The sequence below is a fragment of the Mustela nigripes genome, chromosome 10 (assembly GCF_022355385.1).
Source record: "Mustela nigripes isolate SB6536 chromosome 10, MUSNIG.SB6536, whole genome shotgun sequence".
Taxonomy (NCBI): domain Eukaryota; kingdom Metazoa; phylum Chordata; class Mammalia; order Carnivora; family Mustelidae; genus Mustela; species Mustela nigripes.
In genome coordinates this window covers 55,791,216-55,811,161 of record NC_081566.1, presented here as the reverse complement: position 1 = coordinate 55,811,161, position 19,946 = coordinate 55,791,216, and the positions used below count along the sequence as shown (strand labels likewise).

General features: G+C 37.4%; 1 protein-coding gene across 1 annotated transcript in view; it reads right to left on the bottom strand.

Moving 5' to 3' along the window:
• The window catches only part of IARS2 (isoleucyl-tRNA synthetase 2, mitochondrial), a 58,582-nt gene that overhangs the window by 12,096 nt on the left and 26,540 nt on the right, over window positions 1-19,946 (bottom strand). Inside the window, exons 12-15 of the mRNA XM_059413367.1 lie at window positions 17,027-17,187; window positions 6,387-6,489; window positions 5,668-5,761; window positions 191-299 (exon numbers count right to left, since the gene is read on the bottom strand). Of these exons, the coding sequence (XP_059269350.1) occupies window positions 191-299; window positions 5,668-5,761; window positions 6,387-6,489; window positions 17,027-17,187 (467 nt within the window). The remainder of the gene's footprint in view (window positions 1-190; window positions 300-5,667; window positions 5,762-6,386; window positions 6,490-17,026; window positions 17,188-19,946) is intronic.

Genomic DNA, 19,946 nt, shown 5'->3' with positions numbered 1-19,946 from the left:
GCGCAGTTCCGTCCCATGCACAGGCTCCACTGTGGTCCTGGCTCTCGCTGTTCCCACCACATCTGCAGGCACTTCCTCCATGGAAGTCCTTCAATTTGTTAAAAAAAAAAAGGCAGGATCTGCAATCAAGCAAGTACCCGGCAGAAGTACCCAGGTGTGGGGACCTGTTCAGCTCAGGTTTAATACTCACTTAAAAGGTGCTTTTTTCCTCGTTGCCACACTTGTTAATAAAGAAGACTGAAACCAACCGCCAAGCTGGTCTTTTCCTTCCAAGTACAGATCTGCTCTCTGGTCAGTACCTCAAAAATAAATATTAAAAAACACAGAAGTTAAAGTCAACTAAAATTGGAAAATGAAAATAAATATGTATCGATGTATTAAAAGTAATCACGTGACTGCTCATGTCACGCTATACCTGAGAGGAGACGGAATGAACGCATTCACTTGAGCTCTTCTCCTCACTGCCCATTTTTAAGATGGAGACAGGAAATGTTAGAGTATGATCTCCTAACCACAGGCAACTGAAACAGTACCTAAATTGGGCACTGATTAATAATAATTACCAGTACCAATATTTCCAGTTAAATCTTCTAAATGAAAATGAGCATCTAAAAATTTTATAAGTGAAAATACTCTATGCGATACTATAATGATGGATACATGTCCTTTATCCATCTGTCCAAACCTGTAACATGTACAACAGGAACAGTAACCCATGATGTAAACTGTGGACTTGGGGGGTTATGATGTGTGCCTGCAGGTTCATGTCTTGTTAACGAACAGGCTGCTCTGTTGGAGGGCGTGGACAGTGAGAGAGGCCGACTGTCTGTGGAGGCAAGAGGAATGTGGAAAATCTCTATACCTTCCTCTTAATGTTGCTAAAATTCTCAAACTGCTCTAAAAAAATCAAGTCTTTTCAAAAAGATACAGCGAAAGGAAAAAAAAATGTCAAATTTGTAGGGACATATGTATAAGCAAGCTTGAGAGCTACTTCTGTTTTCAACAATAAACCAGGGTTAATTCAAGAGTTAATAATCTGAGATTAAAAAACCACTTGGCAAACACTGTTAAGTCATTTCAGTCAAGAATCATCAAGGGTGCTTAACCACTAGGTAAAAATTTGGTAAGAAAACAGGTATTTCCAGTCTTAAAAGTATCTCCCTGCAAGATACTTTTTAACACAACAATTTCTATAGGGAGATGGGGTGAGAAGTAACCACAAGAGAGAAAGAGAGAAAACAGGCTGACACCACCTCCAAGGGATCCAAGTTCAACATCACCAGTAAGTCATCATAGAACTTCTGTTAGGACGTACTGAAAAGGACACAGTTATCTCTTCTGTGATATTCCTGCCCAAAATGCATAGTTAAATCTCATCATGAGGGATAAACGCAAAGTGAGGGACCGTCTACAAAACAGCCTGTACATTCATGAATGTCAAGGACATGAAAGACAAGAACAGAATGGGACTAAAGGGAGAGGACAACGAAATGCCACCAATGACCCTAGGCTGGCTCAAGCACCCTTTTTTTTCTCTTTTCCTATAAAGGACATTACTGGGTGAAAGCTGAATCAGATCTGGAGGGAACAGGATGGAATCAGGGTTAATCTCCTGATTTTGATTTTCATATTGGTTATACAAGAGACTGCTGAGTTTTAGGAAATATACACCAAAATACTTAGGGATAAAAGAGCATCAAGTCTGCAACTTACCCTTAAATGGTACAGAAGAGTGTTTATATACACACACAGGGGGGAAATATATAAAGTAAACGTATTAAAATGCTAACTTTGGAAAATCTAGACGAAGGGTATGTGCTACTTCTTTATTCTGTGACTTTTCAGAGTAAAATGTTTGTTTGTTTCTTAAGACTTTATTTATTTATTTAGAGAAAAAGAGTGTGTGTGAGTTGTAGGGAAGAGAAGGAGAGAGAACCTCAAGCAGACTCCCCGCTGGGCACAGAGCCCAATGCAGGGAGCCCAATGCACAGAGCCCAATGCAGCTCGATCTCACAACCCTGAGATGGTGACCTGAGCTGAAATCAAGAGTCAGACACTTAACCTACTGAGCCACCCAGGCACCCCAACTTTTTTTTAAGAACATGAGGTCTTTGGAAAAGATGATTTCCATATTTTAAATCTAATTTCACAACTCTAAGAAGCCCCCATAAGACTCTAGGAAGCCTTCAAATAGAATTTGTTTGGTTAAAGGATTGAAAACTACTCCAAAGCTCTTAAGACCTAATGCAAAAATTCTTTCCAGTAAGTTTATACTACATTACATCCCAATAGCAGCGTACAAGAGGGAGGAATGTGCTAATTATTTCTCTGTTTTTAAATCTTTTATCCTTTTTTTCCCTGAATATATCTTTTTTTTAAGTTTTATTTATTTAAATAATCTCTACCCCACCAATGTGGGGCTTGAACTTATGACTCCAAGATCAAGAGTTGCATGTTCCTCCAAGACTAAGCCAGCCACACTCCCTACACCTTTTAGTAAAAGAAAAATCAGAACTTTCTTATCGAAGTAGAAATAAACTTGGGAGTTGTAAAACTCCAGGAAGAGTAACAATTAACCACGTGACAAAAAGTTAGTATTTCTATTACAGTAACTTTTTCTCTTAAGAAAATTATAAAAATTCATATTTAGAGGGAATAATAAACTGTTCAGAAAATAAACCTCTAAGATTATGATTTAGGCATGGCAGTAAATAAAGAATAAGCCAATTATTTAAAAAAAAAACTATTAAAGCAAATCAGCAAAAAAAACTTGAGTAATCTGTAATTGTAGATTTGTTTAACTTAGCTTAATTGATAAATTTTGAGCAACATTATTGCATTTAAGAAGGCAGGTTTTAGAACCAGCACAAAACCATATTTGTCAAAACTGCTGCTTAACCAATATAACATTTGAAAATAATTTAAACTAAAAATAACTTGTAAAAATGTTAAAATATAATTATTAATTTTTAAAATTAGGCTTTTTAAAAGTATTTGAGATGTTTTTAAAAGGGTGACCTTTTTAAAAAAGTCATTTGTAAATCTAAGTTGTAAATCTTAGTTTCTCTTTCAAAAAATGACCTTTTTTCTATTTGCTTCAAGTTATTTCTATTAAAAAAAAAAAAACAACAAAAAACAAAAACAAAACAGAGGGCCCCCATGGGGCCTAGTCAAGTAAGCAGCCAACTCTTGGTTTGGCTGAAGTCTTGATCCCAGGGGTCACGGGGTGGAGCCCCGGCCCGCTCCGTGCTCAGTGGGGAGTCCACTTGGGATTCTTCCCTCTGCCTTTCACTCCCCTTCTGTACCTGCAACCCCCAGAATGTTCTCTCTCAAAGAAATATATAAATAAAACCTTAGAGAAAAACCATAAATGAAGTAGAATAAGTATTTTAAAACACCAATTACTTCACTAGGGGAATGGGTAAGTTATGGCTTATCCAAACAGTAAGATACTACTCAGCACTACAAAGAAATGACCTATAAAGCCAGGAAAAGACACGAAGGAACCACCAATGCATGTTATTAAGTAAAAGAAGCCAATCAGAAAAGCAACATACTCTAGGACTTCAACTATGTAACATTCCAAAAAAGGCACAACTTTGGAGCATGAAAAGGTCAGTGGTTGCCGGAGGTTAGCAGGGAAGAAGGGATGAACGTGGAACAAATTTTCAGTGCAGCGGATCTATTCTGTGTGATACTATAATGGCGGACACGTCATTATGTATTTGTCAAAACCCACGGAACACACAACCCCAGCAGTGAACTCCAACGTAAACGCTGGACTCTGGGTGACAATGATTTGTCAGTGGAGGTCCCTCAACAGTAACAGATGGATGCACCTCTGTAGTGTGGGCTGACGGTGGGGGAGGCAGAGTGTATGGGATTTCTGTACTTTCCTCTAAAACTGTTCTAAAAAATAAAAGCTGCTTAAAATTTTTGAAAAACATTAATTATTTTAAAATCACTGCCTTTCATAAATGTTAAAAGAATGTTTTTAGAAATAATTCGTTTAAAAATGCCATTCCCTTTCAGAAAGTTCCAGTTTCAGTTTAAGTACTATTAACCTTGAACTCACAATGAAACAGGTACTTGACCTGGTGTTAACATTCATATCTCTTTCACTGCTATAAAACCTGTCAGCGAAAAGTAAAACCAGTTATATATGCTATAATCACTAAATTCGTCTTGTTAAACATCAATAGGTATTGATGAAGACTGGTAGCTAAATTAAGCTCAAAGTCAAGTTGATTTTATTTTGCAACAATATAAATCTTTGGGAAATATGCAGACATTGAATCATTTATTAGAATTAATAATACAAGCATTTGAGAATGAAAGTACCATAACCCTTCTCAGCAAACCCTTTCTCCCTCTCCTCTCTCTTCCTTTTAAGGAAAATCACCTTTCTTTCATGGCCTTTCAAACTATGAATTTACTTAGTTTCTGGGTTCTTTCCCATTTCATTCTTTCTCCCTATTTTTGGCAATTTTTTATTGCAAAAGAACAAAAAAAGCTCAGAACAAAATGGGATAAAATAAAAGCTAATTAATCTAACACTTATTAACTGACCTCATAAGATTTTTGACTGATTGAGGGGAAGAAGAGGAGGAATAGGGCATCTCAGGCAAAGAGAAACAACTCCGGTTTAAAATCGGACTTGTGTGTATTATCTTTAAAGGTAGTTTATGTTCTGGAAGCCTTCCATGCAGGTAACACAATACCTGTTTAAATGACAAATCAGTTTTCTTTCTTTGAATTCATTATCTAAATATGACAGAAAATAATGGTCTACTGCTTAGGTACATTTTTACCATGAATTTCATTCAGTGAAGCTGTTCCTTCGTGGCAGTGTGGGGAAGCGTCTGATCCACTCCCCCTCCCTGCCACCTGCCTCATCCCTGTCTTTAACCTCATAGTGACTTCGAGCTTTAGTCTTCGCTTTACCTCTGGTGTTCACTTGGCCTCCTTAAGGATAGCTTCTTAAGCATCTCAACACAACCTTGAATGTGCACCTGCCCCTACTTCTCCCTTCTAACTCCTGCCCAGTCTCTCCCTCCTCTTTATGCAGTGAGTCAAGAGTGTGCCCCAACTAGGAGGAAGTATCACATCAGTCAGCCGTCTGTACAGAACGGGGAAGAGCTGTGGAAGGGCAAGGCTGTATTAAGAAAAACAAGAACCAAAAATCAGGGTATGGGAGATCTAGTCTGATTGTACTAAACTATGTGACCATCGCCTAATTTGGCTCTAATTTAATTTCATTTCCTGTTCTGAAAAATGACGGGGGTCAGACTGCTTCAGTGATTTCGAAACCTTACAGAACTAGTGCCTTGGGACTGCCAAGGGAGTCCAGGAAAAGGAGCTGGCTGAGGGGAGGAAGAAAATTCCCATTTTTAATCTACCTTATATGCTGTGCTTCTACGTGAAATTCCATTTGGAAAAACAGAAGACGTTTAGAAATCATTGGATTAAATGATCTCCAACAGCCCTTCCAGATCTAAAATTATACCATAGCAGGAGATTTTTTGTTTTCTTCCCTGCTGCCCCCACCAAAAAAGGTTTTCTTCCAAATGCCGAAAAAAATATTCCTAGATTACAGGCTGCCTCTGAGTAACTTTTATATATTTTCAAAACCACTTGACTGGCTTAAAATCTATTATTTAAAATTACCTGGAAGAACACAAGACCATGAAGTTCCACTATCAAACCAGATGTCCAAAATATCCTGACCAGGCGCATATTCCAAAGCATCAGGACCACCAACCTAATAAGATAATGTGAAAACCTTTTAATTATGCAAAGATCACAATATACACAATAAGGACCAAAAAGTCTTAAAATAATCAAATGCTTACAAGCATTAAACTCACATTTTAAAATGAAACTTAAAACATATCTATGTATTTTGCAATTCAGTAACAACTGCCACATCCGCATGTAAAGATGACTGTGGCCACTTAATGACATATTTACCAACATAGATATAAATTGTTTTCATTTCTTGAAACAATCTTCTAATTTGGATTTTTTCATGTGTGAAGCAATCAGTTACCTCGAATTCAGATCCTACAAAATCCTGACATACCAACATTAGGAACTACTCTCAGACTAACAACTGTATCTGCTTAGTCAACTAAATCAGTTAAAATCAATCTGGGCCCTCAATAAGATAACGAATAACCCTTGTACTTTACTGCCATATGAAATACCAAGCTTCTACGGTTAAACAAAATCATCTACTCTCAAACTGCACTGGCTCCTAATTCGTAGGCAATGAATTCATTAACTTTACACCATGACAGAACAACTTTTTAACTCCCAGGAATCCCTCATGTTGTCATTAAGTCATGGAGTGCACACAGAGGCTGTTAAATCACACGGAAATTTACCTGAGATAAGACTTCTTCAGGAAGAAGTTGCTCAGGAGGAAGAGTCCACCAGACATCGCTGCCATGTTGTTCCACTAGTTTAATAATGTGCTCAGTGGTCTGGCTATTTTAGGAGGGAAAAGGCAGACTTGCTCAATGAACTACAGTGATTAAGACCAAACATTTAAAATTAAGAAACTGCTAAAATAGGGCGCCTGGGTGGCTCAGCGGGTTGGGCCTCTGCCTCCTGGGATCAACCCCCGCATCAGGCCTCTCTGCTCAGTGGGGAGCCTGCTTCCCCCTCTCTCTGCCTGCCTCTCTGCCTACTTGTGATCTCTCTGTGTAAAATAAATAAAATCTTAAAAAAAAAAGAAAAAAGAAACTGCTAAAATAAAAAAAGAAAGAGAATAGTTATTTTCCCATATCAGCAGAATATTTTTTCCTATCTTTTCATCCAAACTTTAGTGGTATTATCTTCAATTACTTTACTTGGCTACAGCTGTCATCTTAAATTCAATATAAATAAAATCAAACTGAGCACATGTACCCTTTAAAATAAAGAAGACTTCTTCTGACATCCCTGTTTTAGTTACTGATTTCCCTATTTCTATCAATCTGTTTTCTAACCAGGGATGTATATTCAAAATCTCCTACTTCTCTTCCCTCTCCCTCCAGTGTCCTCTCAAATTAAGACCCCGCATCTGTCAATTCTACCTTTGAAATATTACTCAAATTTGCTCTTTGTTCTGTTCTGATGCACTGTCAGTCAAACCTCATTGTCTCAACACTAGACTGATGCAGTGGTCTGACTTTTCCTCTATTCTCATCTTTTTTTTTTAAATTTAATTTATTTATTTATTTGATAGAGATCACAAGTAGGCAGAGAGGCAGGCAGAGAGAGAGAGGGAGAAGCAGGCTCCCCGTTGAGCAGAGAGCCCAATGTGAGGCTCGATCCCAGGACCCTAAGATCATGACCTGAGCCGAAGGCAGAGGCTTAAGCCACTGAGCCACCCAGGTGCCCCTATTCTCATCTTTTTAATTAATTTTTTAAAAAAGATTTGAGAGAGAAAAAGAGGGAGGGCACATGCTCATGGGGGAGAGGGGCAGAAAGAGAAGGAAAAAGGGTCCCAAGCAGACTCCTCACTGAACTCGGGAGCCCCTAGCAGGGCTTGTTCTCAAGACCCTGAGATCACGACCACAGCCGAAATCGAGAGTTGGATGCCTGACTGCACCACCCAAGCGCCCCTCAACTCTTTAATTTAAACCACACATCTTTGATAGGACTGTATTCCTAAAACTGCTTTTATCACACCAATCCCCTTTCTAAAACTTCCAGCGCTTACAGGACCATGTCTAAATTCACCTGCATGAGAGGCAAGGCCACACTAGAGCATGGACTCTGACAACGGATATCCAAGCCTATACCCTGACCCTGCCACTTTCTACAAGTACGATATACATGAGTACTAAAACGTCACGTACAACCATGCCCAAGTACGAAGACGTCTCTAAGTCTTGGTTGTGAACTCTGTTAAGGAAAATTCACTTGCTCAAAAATATTTACTGGGAAGCTCCAATATGTTAGCATTGTTCTAGGACATGGAAGTACAGCAGCTGACGAGGCAGGTCAGACTCCTGCACTAACGGAGCTTACACTGTAGCAATCCGAGACACTTCCCTCAGAATGCCTGTCAACTGGGACGCCTGGGTGGCTCAGTTGGTTAAGCGGCTCAGGTCATGATCCCAGCGTCCTGGGATGGAGTCCCATATCGGGCTCCTTGCTCGGCAGGGAGCCTGCTTCTCCCTCTGCCTCTAGCCTGCCACTCTGTCTGCCTGTGCTTGCGCTCTGTATCTCTCTCTCTCTCTCTCTAACAAATAAATAAAAAATCTTTAAAAAAAAAAAAAAAAAAGAATGCCTGTCAACTAAATGAGATAGATGATCCACGAAAATCAGCATGTGCCCAATGCACAGTAAAAAGCCAATTAATACACACCAAATGAATACTGAAATTGACCATATCTTTGTGAAGATATACAACTATGAATTACTGAAAAATTAAAATCAGGGAAAATTTATCCTGAATTTTCTTATAGGAATAAAGTACTTTTCATTTATTATCACAGCTTTATTGACATCACAGTTTCCTCTTGTTGCTTTCCATTGAGTCAGGGGACATATAATGGTCAAGAGCGTGGACCCTGGAACCACACAGCTTTGGTGCAGTTCCCGGCTCTACCACTTCCTAGTTATGTGACCCTGGGCACAACACTTAACATTTCTGTGTCTGTCTGTAAAATGCAAATAATAACAGCATCATCAAGACAGCTATTACAGATATTAATTAAGCTTATATATAAAATACCTAGAACAGTATCTGGCACATACTAGTAAGTATTATATAAGCATTAGCTATTATTCAAATTGCTTAATTAATTTACCTTTGAAGTCACGTAAATTTAGACAGTAATTTTGTTAACCAGAACACATGCCCGTATTAATATTTACAGATTAAAATACATAAACTATAGCTAATTTTTGAATTATCTTCCCTTCTACCACTTTCCATTAATGCAAGTAACAGAATTAACTGCAGGCCCGTACGAGTTGGCGTACATGGAAAGAGTAGAGCATAGGAAAAGCTTTATATTCTTAATCTGGATCTGCTTCTCAGTGATCAGGACTATGTAGGGCAAATCATTTAACCTCTCTGATAATTCATAGATAGAATGTTTATGAAAAAACCATTGTGGGAAGCAAAAATCAAATGGGTATTATGAATCAGGCTCTCAAAATGGAAATTTTTTTTTACCCAAGTTTGTGTACTAGGAAAGATAGATTGAAAAAGTATAATACTAGCAGCATCTATTTTAAAGAAATTAAAAACAACAATGTTAAAACGGGCACAAGTCCATATTTCTTGTAGTCATACATTTTCAATGGACTTTAACAGTAAAGATAAACTTTTGTGATAGGAGACCATAAAAACTTTGTGCAATACCCAGTTATATGACAATATTTAGTTATATATTACTATTTTATATAGTTTGCACGGACATTTTAACAGTAAAGAAAATAGGAATATACTGGAAATGAAAATATGAATAACCTAAAGCTATTTTTCTAGAACAATCCCCTCTATACAGATACTAGCAAAGTACATTTACATATACATAATTGCAGCACATACAATGTTTGTACCAATTTTGAAACACTCAAAGAATGATTCTAAATATGAGTGTCATTTTGACTTTTTGTTCTTACAATGTTATCATTAGACTGTAACTTTAGGTAAACACTAAAATAAAACAGTAAAACAGTTTTAAATGTGCTGGAAATAAATAGAGTAAAAAATAAAACAAAAAGCAAATAGTTCAAATTTCATCTTAATTAGGAAATAAGGAAGAGATATGAGGATTAGTAATATCAATCAAAATAAAAGCATCCAGGTGTATACCACACATGGTATTTTCCAAAGCACTTTACGAGGACTACTGATGTGGAGTTACAGAAAAAAATATTTAGTTGCCCCTGACAGGCACACTGTTTGTGCCTTGGGGATCCTTCAGTCAGTCAACAGCCTACAGAAGTGACACAGTTAATGCCAGGCCTTAAAACTGTGTGTCCTAAATCATCGTTCAATTCTCTGCTTACTTCTCGTTTTAGCTTCTCTAACTCATCTATCAAGACCGCCACTGTAAATTCACACTTCCGTTCCCTGGCGTTTGCTAACCAAAGGCAAAAAGACTCCTTACCCACACACAGTGAACCCCCGACCCAGAGACGAAGTTAGGGAACCAGTCAGTCTCTGGAGATTACAGTGTTGACAGAACAAGCACCAAGTCCAAAGACCGGATTCTACCTGTGAATTATTAGGTACTGGCAGAATACATCATAGTATTTCTCTGAGCTTCAGTTTCTGTGAACACTGGGAAAAGCTGTCAGAAAGAAGGCTATGTGAAAAATTTTATTCTTAAAAAAGGAAAAGGTCCTAGTATTTTACTCAGTACCTTAAAATTAGAGATGATGCGCATCCATTTTAAAAGACCAAATTCACCTCTAATGAGACCAACTTCTTTTTTTATATCCCTAAATAGCAGATAATTCAATGAAGTTTTAGAACTCTAACTAAAAATACCAAACAATAAAGAAAGATCCCAATTTTGCAGCTGACAAATGATTAAAGCAACTGCAAAGTTCTACCAAGTTTAGCCAATCAACTCTAGAGTCCAACTAAAATTGAAGTTTTGTTACATTTTCTTATAAAGATATTAGTAATTCATTCACATATATGATTTTTAGTGTAAGAAGCATTTTATATACATCTTATTTACAAATATGTTTCTAAAAAAATAAGTTTTTGTTCAGTGAGGAGGAAAGTCTGATTTTTTTCTTTTAGTTTACCTAAGAATACTTGTTACAAATGACATAACCACACAATGTTATCTACACTAATGATTATTTTTTTCATCTTACTTCAAAAAAGCTGTCATAAGTAAAATCACATATTTTATGTAGTGTAAATGGCCCAGTACTTAAAGAATTATGAAACACTTTAAAGAGGGGAGGGCAGAAGCTCTGCCTCATTAACAGAGCAAGGCTCGTAATCTTTAAAGCATGACGAGCTTCCTTACTTTTTATTATGAAATATAAAAATATGATGTACTAAATGTACTTTAATAAGCATTAGTTCTGCAACTCAGTTCTGTTTTGAGATCTTAGAACATTATATTCCTTATATTTTTGAAAAGAGGAAAAGAAGCTAAAGAGAATTCTGGAGCTAGAGGATAAAAACTGAACAAAATTTATGATAATAGGAATGCAGACTTCAAAGACGGCAGCCTCACAATCCAAACAAATCAAAATTTAAGTGCACAGATCTGGTACCACAAAGTGAGAACGTTTTCTTGACTTGTACTCTGATGGTCTGAATGACCCTAAAAAATTATGGCAGAGAATTTTAAAAACAAAATTTAAAAAATATATATATATACTGGTGACCCACAAACTTGAGGTAACTATCTTACATTGTTAAATAAAGATAAATTTAATGTTAGATCAAACAAATCTGAAAAGATAATTTGGAAAAGAAATACAAGCAAATGCTACACAAGTGCTTAAAAGACAGTCGTTATAAGATGTAGCAAAAAGCCAAATGTCAGGATGGGCTACATTTATTTGATTTTCATACAGAGGGAACTAGGCAATTATTAGGAGCTAAGCGAGCATTTTAACGGCTGCACATTCATCCTTCCAAACTGACTTAGATTATTTCTTTGAATCATCATGGTCCCTTATAATCAACTGTGTGAGACATCCTTACATATCTATCTTCATACAAAAGACATTAGTCTTGTTTCCTTACAGATAAATATTTTACAAGTATAACTGTTTATAATGAAACGGAGATTATGCTTTAAAAAGTTTTAAAAACAATTTTAAATAATATTGTCTTAAAAACATGTATTTCTTACTGATATTGAGTATTCTTCAGAAAAAAAGGAAGGAAAAAGTCCAAATTTGTCTTTGGAAATTTAAGAACTCTTCCCTTATGATAATAATATCCTATACTTAACACAAACATATAGTTAACTTATAACCTAAAGGTCAGTCTAAATTATTGCTGATAAAAGTGGGTGAAACCATTTATCACTACATAATCTATATACTTCCATTTTAATGCTGTATTTCATAAACCAATAAATCCATCATAAAACTTTGTACTTTGCACGAAGGCCTTATCTAAACACATTCATTACGTGTCCCTCCTTGGGTTTCAACCAGTGAAAATTCACTAGGCGGTATGAACACTGTAACACCTTCCAATCATTCTAGACTTTGTTATCAACGGAGCTAAAGGCTTATTTAGCGTGTTATCAGAAGTTATGCAGCATTAAGATCACTAAGCAAGGAAGAAACTGTTGCTGTCATTTTACTGTTTCCTGTGTTTTGTCTTTATTAAAGGAGAATATTAAGGATTATAAGACCACTTTTCTTCGGCAAGTTACTGGAATAAGAATGAGGTAAGAGGCTAAATGATTCCAATTTATTTACTAAATTTATATATTCAACTCTAGAATACAATGAAATTTGAAGGGCGATTCTATTTTTAGTTTAATCCTATACTTATGTTTGAAAAGCTTTAGGAAACAATTTTGGAGAAAAATTTTTTAATTTAATGAACATCATAAAATTTTTTCACCAAAAGGTCGTTATTCTTAACATGAGCAAGAGGTAGTTAAAGCCAGCACACAGGGGCACCTGAGTGAGGCAATCGGTCGAATACCTGACTCCTGATTTCAGCTCAAGTCATGATCCCAGGGTCTTGGGATCAAGCCCGCATCAGGCTCTGCACTCAGCAGGGAATATGCTTGGGATTCTTCTCTCTCCCTATGCCACCCCCTTCCTGAACACTCTCTCTCTCTAAAATGAAAAAATAAATCTCAAAAAAACCCCCAAAAACTAGCACTCAAATTGAACTGGAAATTCCTTGATTGCTTCTAGTAAATTTCTCATAATTTCCAGAAATCAGGGGCTAAGTTTCCTAAGAGCATGGATTATTGCAATAATACTGCTGAATGGTATAATCATCCAAAATAAACAACTTCTTTTCCTTTCTAGGTGGTGAATGTTCCTAAATTTTACCTTTTTTAATGCTAAAAAGTATTTGTCTTTATTAACTAGGAAAAGATTTCTACCTAAGTTATAACTGCAGATTCAGAAAAATCAATAACGTAAAGTCTGAAATGGAATTATATCTTTAGCAAATAAAAATGCAACTATAAAGTGCAGATGAAAACATTAATTCAAATCAAAACTAAACATCAGAGTTTCAAATCTACCAGTCTCTAAACCTATTTAGAGCATGAAAAAATCAAGATTTTCTTTTGTGAAAAAAGTATAATTACGGTTTTAACTTACAGACTTTCAACCAGAAAAGCAGAAGGAATCTTCTGGTTTGCTTAATGGGGCTATCAAGTGTAACAGCAACTCCATGTGGACTGTGTGCCAATTTCCAGTGGAGATGCTGTTACTTTTGATGGTTACCAACTCACGACAGTAGTATGATAGATCCAAGAAAGAAAATCATAGTCACTTGATTAACTTGCTTACGGAGGAAAAAAGATAACCTTTCATACTATTTTGAAAAACTGACAAATCATTAAGAATTCATATCCGTCTTCTTATATCAAGTGTCATGTCACATGAAGGACCGGACAACAGAAGATTAGAGTCATCACTTGGAAACGGTGTGCAGGAAAATGACCTATGAATTGACAGACAATTTGGCTAAGTTTGTCTGTCATTTTTGTAGGCCAATATTCTGTATATCTCTTCTACTTCAGAATCAGAATTCAATGAGCATCATGCAAGCAACACAATGGGAGATGCACAGAAAACAATCTGTAACACAAATGTGTGAATATATTGACTATAAATAAAATACAAATAACAGCTGATGAAAATTTGTTTGTGTTTTTCTGACAAAGCTCACATTTATTTCGTCTAACTTAGTGACTGCCAGTCGACTTATACCATTTTACTGCCATCATTAAATAATGGTCAAATAAACCAATTTGTTGTTCTTGTTAATATATACTTATGTCCACCTGAATCACTTTGAGGAAATTCCCTAAAAATTCTGCCCTCAAATGGTAGAAAGAGAGAGAGAGAAAAACAATGACAATGTCTTATAAACATTCCTTAAAAGAAAACTCCACAGTGTGGAATTTTAAACAATACTTGTGTAAATTTATCTAAATTTTAAGGTATTGAGGTATCACTGGTTCACATCAGACCATGCTCTCAATTACAAGACAACTGAATTACAATTACCAGAACAATGTAAGCAATGGTATTTAGGACAAAGAGCCTTAGCTCTCCAAACTGAAGTAGTAATACTGAAGTAATAATACTAAAGTAGCCTTACAATGACTTCCTGGCCTCTAACCTCTAGTTACTTTTCCTAAAATATATTCTCACTCCTCATGCCTATTTAAAACTTTAAACTACTTCACCCAGTATTCAAGACGCACTACAATTTGCCCCAACCGATCTCACTTGGTGTGCATCTTTCTAAAACCCTCCTCCCAAAACCCCACAGTACTTTCATGGTTCCTATTTAGGTGCTATGCTTTCCCCCTCCACGCCCTCAGCTCCTGCTGATCCCTCTACTTGCAAAATACTTTGGCCTGTTTCCTACCTAATCATTACGCCCCACTCAAATGCTGTATCCTCTGTGGATAAAGCAAATGAGCTGTTTTATGGTTCGGTGTTTGCCCAAGGCAATGCCTTCAGTTCTTCCCTGAGCCATGTTGCCAGAAGGTGTCAGATCACCCATGAAGCAATGATAAAATGCGTATTTATTTACTTATTTATTTATATTTTTAAAAGATTTTATTTATTTGACAGAGAGAGACAATGAGAGAGGGAACACAACAGGGGGAGTCGGAGAGGGAGAAGGAGGTTTCTTGCTGAGCAGGGAGCCCGATGTGGGGCCCGATTCGGGATGGATGACCCGAGCCAAAGGCAGACACTTAACAACTGAGCCACCCAGGTGCCCTAAAATGGATATTCAAATTGTGAAGGAACTGGGGCTGCTGGGTGGCTCAGATGGTTAAGGGTCCAACTCTTGATTTCAGCTCAGGTTGTAATCTCAGAGTCATGGAACTGGGCCCCACACCAGGTACTACAGTGAGTGGGGAGACTGCTTGAGATTTTCTCTTTCCCTCTCCCTCTGCTTCTCCCCTCCCCTCTCCCACTCATACGCATACACACACACGCGCGTGCGCGTGCTCTCTCAAATAAATAATCTTTAAAAATAAACAGTAAACTGGAAAGCAACTTTCACACAAAAAACACTAAGAACTACCTAATATGTGGCTAAAGATGATTTTTTTTAAAGATTTTATTTATTTATTTGACAAAGAGATCACAAGTAGGCAGAGAGGCAGGCAGAGAGAGAGGAGGAAGCAGGCTCCCTGCTGAGCAGAGAGCCCGATGTGAGGCTCGATCCCAGGACCCTGAGACCATGACCTGAGCTGAAGGCAGAGGCTTAACCCCACTGAGCCACCCAGGCACCCCTAGATGATTAAAACAACAAAAAAAAACCCAACCCACTTTAATCAACATTTTAAAAAACCCTAAAATACATGCAACAATTTAAAAAACCCTAAAGAAACACTGATAATGCTGACAACAAAAAGTAGAACATTTTTGCAAAAATTCTGGTGATCCCCAAAGTAGGGGCAGCATTCAATTCTACATCTACAGTCTCTTGAAATCCCCAGTCCTTACCTTCTGGCCTCTACGCACTCCCTAGATCCTCAAGTGATAAAAGGTAAAAATATTCATCAAAATAGACTCAAACTTTTTACTCATGGTAAAACATGATTTAGCAAAAATTCCATTTACCAAATTAAAACAAAATTACTCAAAGAAAATGAAAACTTAGGATGTATTCCTAAAAGGAATGATTAATATTCCCCTTTCCATATCTGTTAGTAACAGCAAGACGAAAAACCTCCCTAGTTTACTAGAAGATAAACTAGCCAGCCTTGATCTCACGATGATCTCAAAGCAGGAACCATGTTGATCTTGTTCACTGCCTCAAGAAGAGTCTAGCGTCTACATCAGGAAACAATCTTCTTTCTACCATATAAGCTTTTCTACCCTGAATGGTTGACTATGCCCATGTATTATCTTTTCAAAAGAAAAAGAGAAAAGAGAAGAAATCGTTGGGAAGTTAAGCATCACTAGAATAAACATAATTTTGTGCATTAAAGAAACATTATAGTTTCTTTAATTTTGAAGATCTATAATTACATAATGCCACTTCTATTAAGAGACAGTAGCTTATGGGCAACTGGGGGACTTAGTCGGTTAAGTGTCTGCTTTTAGCTCAGGTCATGATCCCAGCGTCCTGGGATGCAAGTCCCATGTTGGGCCCCCTGCTCAGTGGGGACCTGCTTCTCCCTCTCTGCTGCTCCCTGTGTTTGTGTGCTCTCTCTCTCTCTTAAATAAATAAACAAAATTTTAAGAAAGAAAAAAGGGGGGCGCCTGGGTGGCTCAGTGGATTAAGCCGCTGCCTTCGGCTCAGGTCATGATCTCAGGGTCCTGGGATCGAGTCCCGCATCGGGCTCTCTGCTCAGCAGGGAGCCTGCTTCCCTCTCTCTCTCTCTCTGGCTGCCTCTGTCTACTTGTGATTTCTCTCTGTCAAATAAATAAATAAATAAATAAATCTTAAAAAAAAAAAGAAAGAAAAAAGGAAGGAAGGAAGGAAGGAAGGAAGGAAAGGAGGGACAGCCAGTAGCCCAAAGTAAGAGACGGACTCTATTTCCTAAAGAAAAACTGCATACCGGGATCCCCTCCTGAATGCTGTCCATCTTTGGATTCCTGACACCTGACTCTAGCACAATGCTATAGGCACACAGAAACAATGAATTCCATGGAAAAAGTATCAGAGGCTCTGCTTCTAAGTATCCATATTGAAAAAGTACAGTTGTTAAAATGTCAACCACATGAAAGCAAATTATATTTTACTCCCATCAATAAGACTGAGTATGTGATTTAACTTGTATCACTTCTCAACAGTCCATTTTTCTACTTTTGAAGAAAACATAGCTCACTTTAAAATGCTAAAAATATGTAGAAAGAAGTCTACCTGTTGATCAAGAATTCATCTTTTGTCTTGTGATGAAACACAGGGATCGGAACACCCCAAACTCTTTGCCTTGATATACACCAATACGGCCGTCTGTCCATCGTTTCAACCATGGCATTCAGTGCTGATCCAGGAATAAATTTCACTTTTTTTAACAATTCCTGCAATTGATTCACAAATCAAATCCAGTGAGAGTAAGCAGATCAAATTTTCCAGAACTGCCATGATTTATCCTAATGGTTATTTTGGATGTTTATTCATATGTCTCCCTCCCCGTATCCAAAAAGCTAAACTAAAAAGCTACAGATTTTAGACCAAATGAAACTAAGTTTAAACAGGGCCACAAAGGATCTAATAATTAACATCTAGAGCAGACTTCACCATGAGAGGATGTGAAAAGAAACCACATACTAACTTCCAAGCACCCTAGATCAAAATTGGCAGTAAGAAGGTTAGCAGAAGCATTAAACTCATTAAACTGTAGTTAAAATCCATTCAAGCTTGATTTCGATGATAATTTTTAAGTACTTAAAAAATAAGCTACTGTTTTAGGTCAATAAACAAGCATTACAATAGAATCTAATTTCATATAGTATGGTTTACAACACAGAAAACACTCTCAAAATCAGTTACTTCCCATTTACTTACTCTCTTTCAAGAACTCCTCCTACCTCCAGCCCCACAAAAAGTTGTTTTTTTTTTTTTTAAAGATTTTATTTATTTGTCAGAGAGAGAGCGAGCGAGAGCGAGCGCAGGCAGACAGAGTGGAAGGCAGAGTCGGGGGAGAAGCAGGCTCCCCGCGGAGCAAGGAGGCCGATGTGGGACTCGATCCCAGGACGCTGGGATCATGACCTGAGCTGAAGGCAGCTGCTTAACCAACTGAGCCACCCAGGCGTCCCAAAAAGTTGTTTTTTATTTCATTTGTCAATTACCAAAAGATGAACTGTATAGGACAATGTCCAGTATTACTCTCCAGAAAGGCCAAAATACATTACTGCATTTTTGAGAATCTCTTTATCCACTAATTAAAGCATTTTTCTATTTCCAGAGTGATTTAAACATTTTCCTCACTTAACCTCAACTACAAGAAATCCTCCCCCTGGGGGCGCCTTGGTGGCAAAGTTGGTTAAAAGTTGGACTGTTGGTTTCTGGTTTCGGCTCCAATCATCATCTCAGTCTTGAGATCAAGCCCCCAGTCCGGCTCTGCACTCAAAGGGGAGTCTGCACAAAACTTTCTCTCCCTCTGCGCCTCCCCACTGCCCACTCCCTCTCTCTGCCCACCTCCCAACCCTCTCTCTCAAATAAATAAATAAATCTTAAACAAAACAAAACAAAGTCCTCCCCCAAAACCCTTTGTAGCACCACCTACTGGCAGAATGGCAACATCTGCAATTCATTTTAATTAAGACTTGCTTTAGGTGGCTCAGTGGGTTAAAGCCTCTACCTTCAGCTCAGGTCATGATCTCAGGGTCCTGGGATCGAGTCCCACATTGGACTCTCTGCTCAGCGGGGAGCCTGCTTCCCCCTCTTTCTCTGCCTGCCGCTCTGCCTACTTGTGATCTCTGTCTGTCAAGTAAATAAATAAAATCTTAAAAAAAGAAAGACTTGCTTTAAAAATCCAGGAAAAATGAACAGACTGTATATTTGATTTTGTTAAACAATAACTATTACTTTTATAAAATGGTAACAGTGGCATTGGAATTACATCTAAATAGTCCTTACATTTCAGATACACCTGCTGAAATATTTATGGAAGACATAAGGCCTGAAATTTGCTTCAAAATAATCCAGTGGGTACGAAGTAAAAGATAGGGATGGTAGGAGGAGCAAAGATAAAAATAAAATTGGCTTGGGGCGCCTGGGTGGCTCAGTGGGTTGAAGCCTCTGCCTTCCGCTCAGGTCATGATCCCAGGACCCTGGGATCGAGCCCCGCATCAGGCTCTCTGCTCAGCAGGGAGCCTGCTTCCTCCTCTCTCTCTGCCTGCCTCTCTGCCTACTTGTGATCTCTGTCTGTCAAATAAATAAATAAATAAATAAATAAATAAAATAAAATTGGCTTAAAGTTGATTAATGTTGAATTTGGGTAGTAGAAACATGGAATACATTATTTTGTTTCCACAAAGAGGAACTGAAAATTGTCTATAAAGGACAATTTAAAAAACCACCAACAACAAATACCAGCTCCAGCTTATTGCATCAAACTTAGATGTTCCTCAATTTAAAAAAAAAATCTGTGCGGAGCTCGAAGTTGTTAATCTTAACATCTACAATTAAGGAAAACAAGTTTCACAGGATACAAAAAAAAAAAAAAAAAAAAAAAATCAGTCCATATCACAGTTGCCCACTCTATACAAATACTGAAAATGTATATTGCTTGCATAGCTTCAAATTGCCAGGCCAACAAATAAACCAATTCATTGCGGTTCTACATTAAGATGAAAGATGAAAAATATCTTCATTATCAGCCTATTAACAAATAGATATTTGAGCTCTTTCATTCAATAGAATTGTTTGACACACACACACACATATTTATAGTGAATGAAAGAGCTCAGATACATATTAATATTTAAAATGCCCATTGTAAAAGTACTTGTTAATTCAAAGCAACAATTTTTCAAACGCATTGCAATTTCAAACTTACAGAAGCACAGGGTTTCTATTTAGAGAGTTTTACCAAATGTTTACAATATGCCAGACACTGTCCTGGAGTTTTATTCACTTACCCCACAAGGTAGGCATTATTATCCACTCCATACAGATGAGGATACTGAGGTTATAAGAGGTTAAACGACCTCTTAAACTCAGTTCTGTCCTAATTCTATACTACTCTCACTATAGAGGCAGGAAATTTAGACAAGTCCCTTAACCCCTTTACGCCACACATGATGAAGGCACAGAAATCCAAGATCCTTCTAAA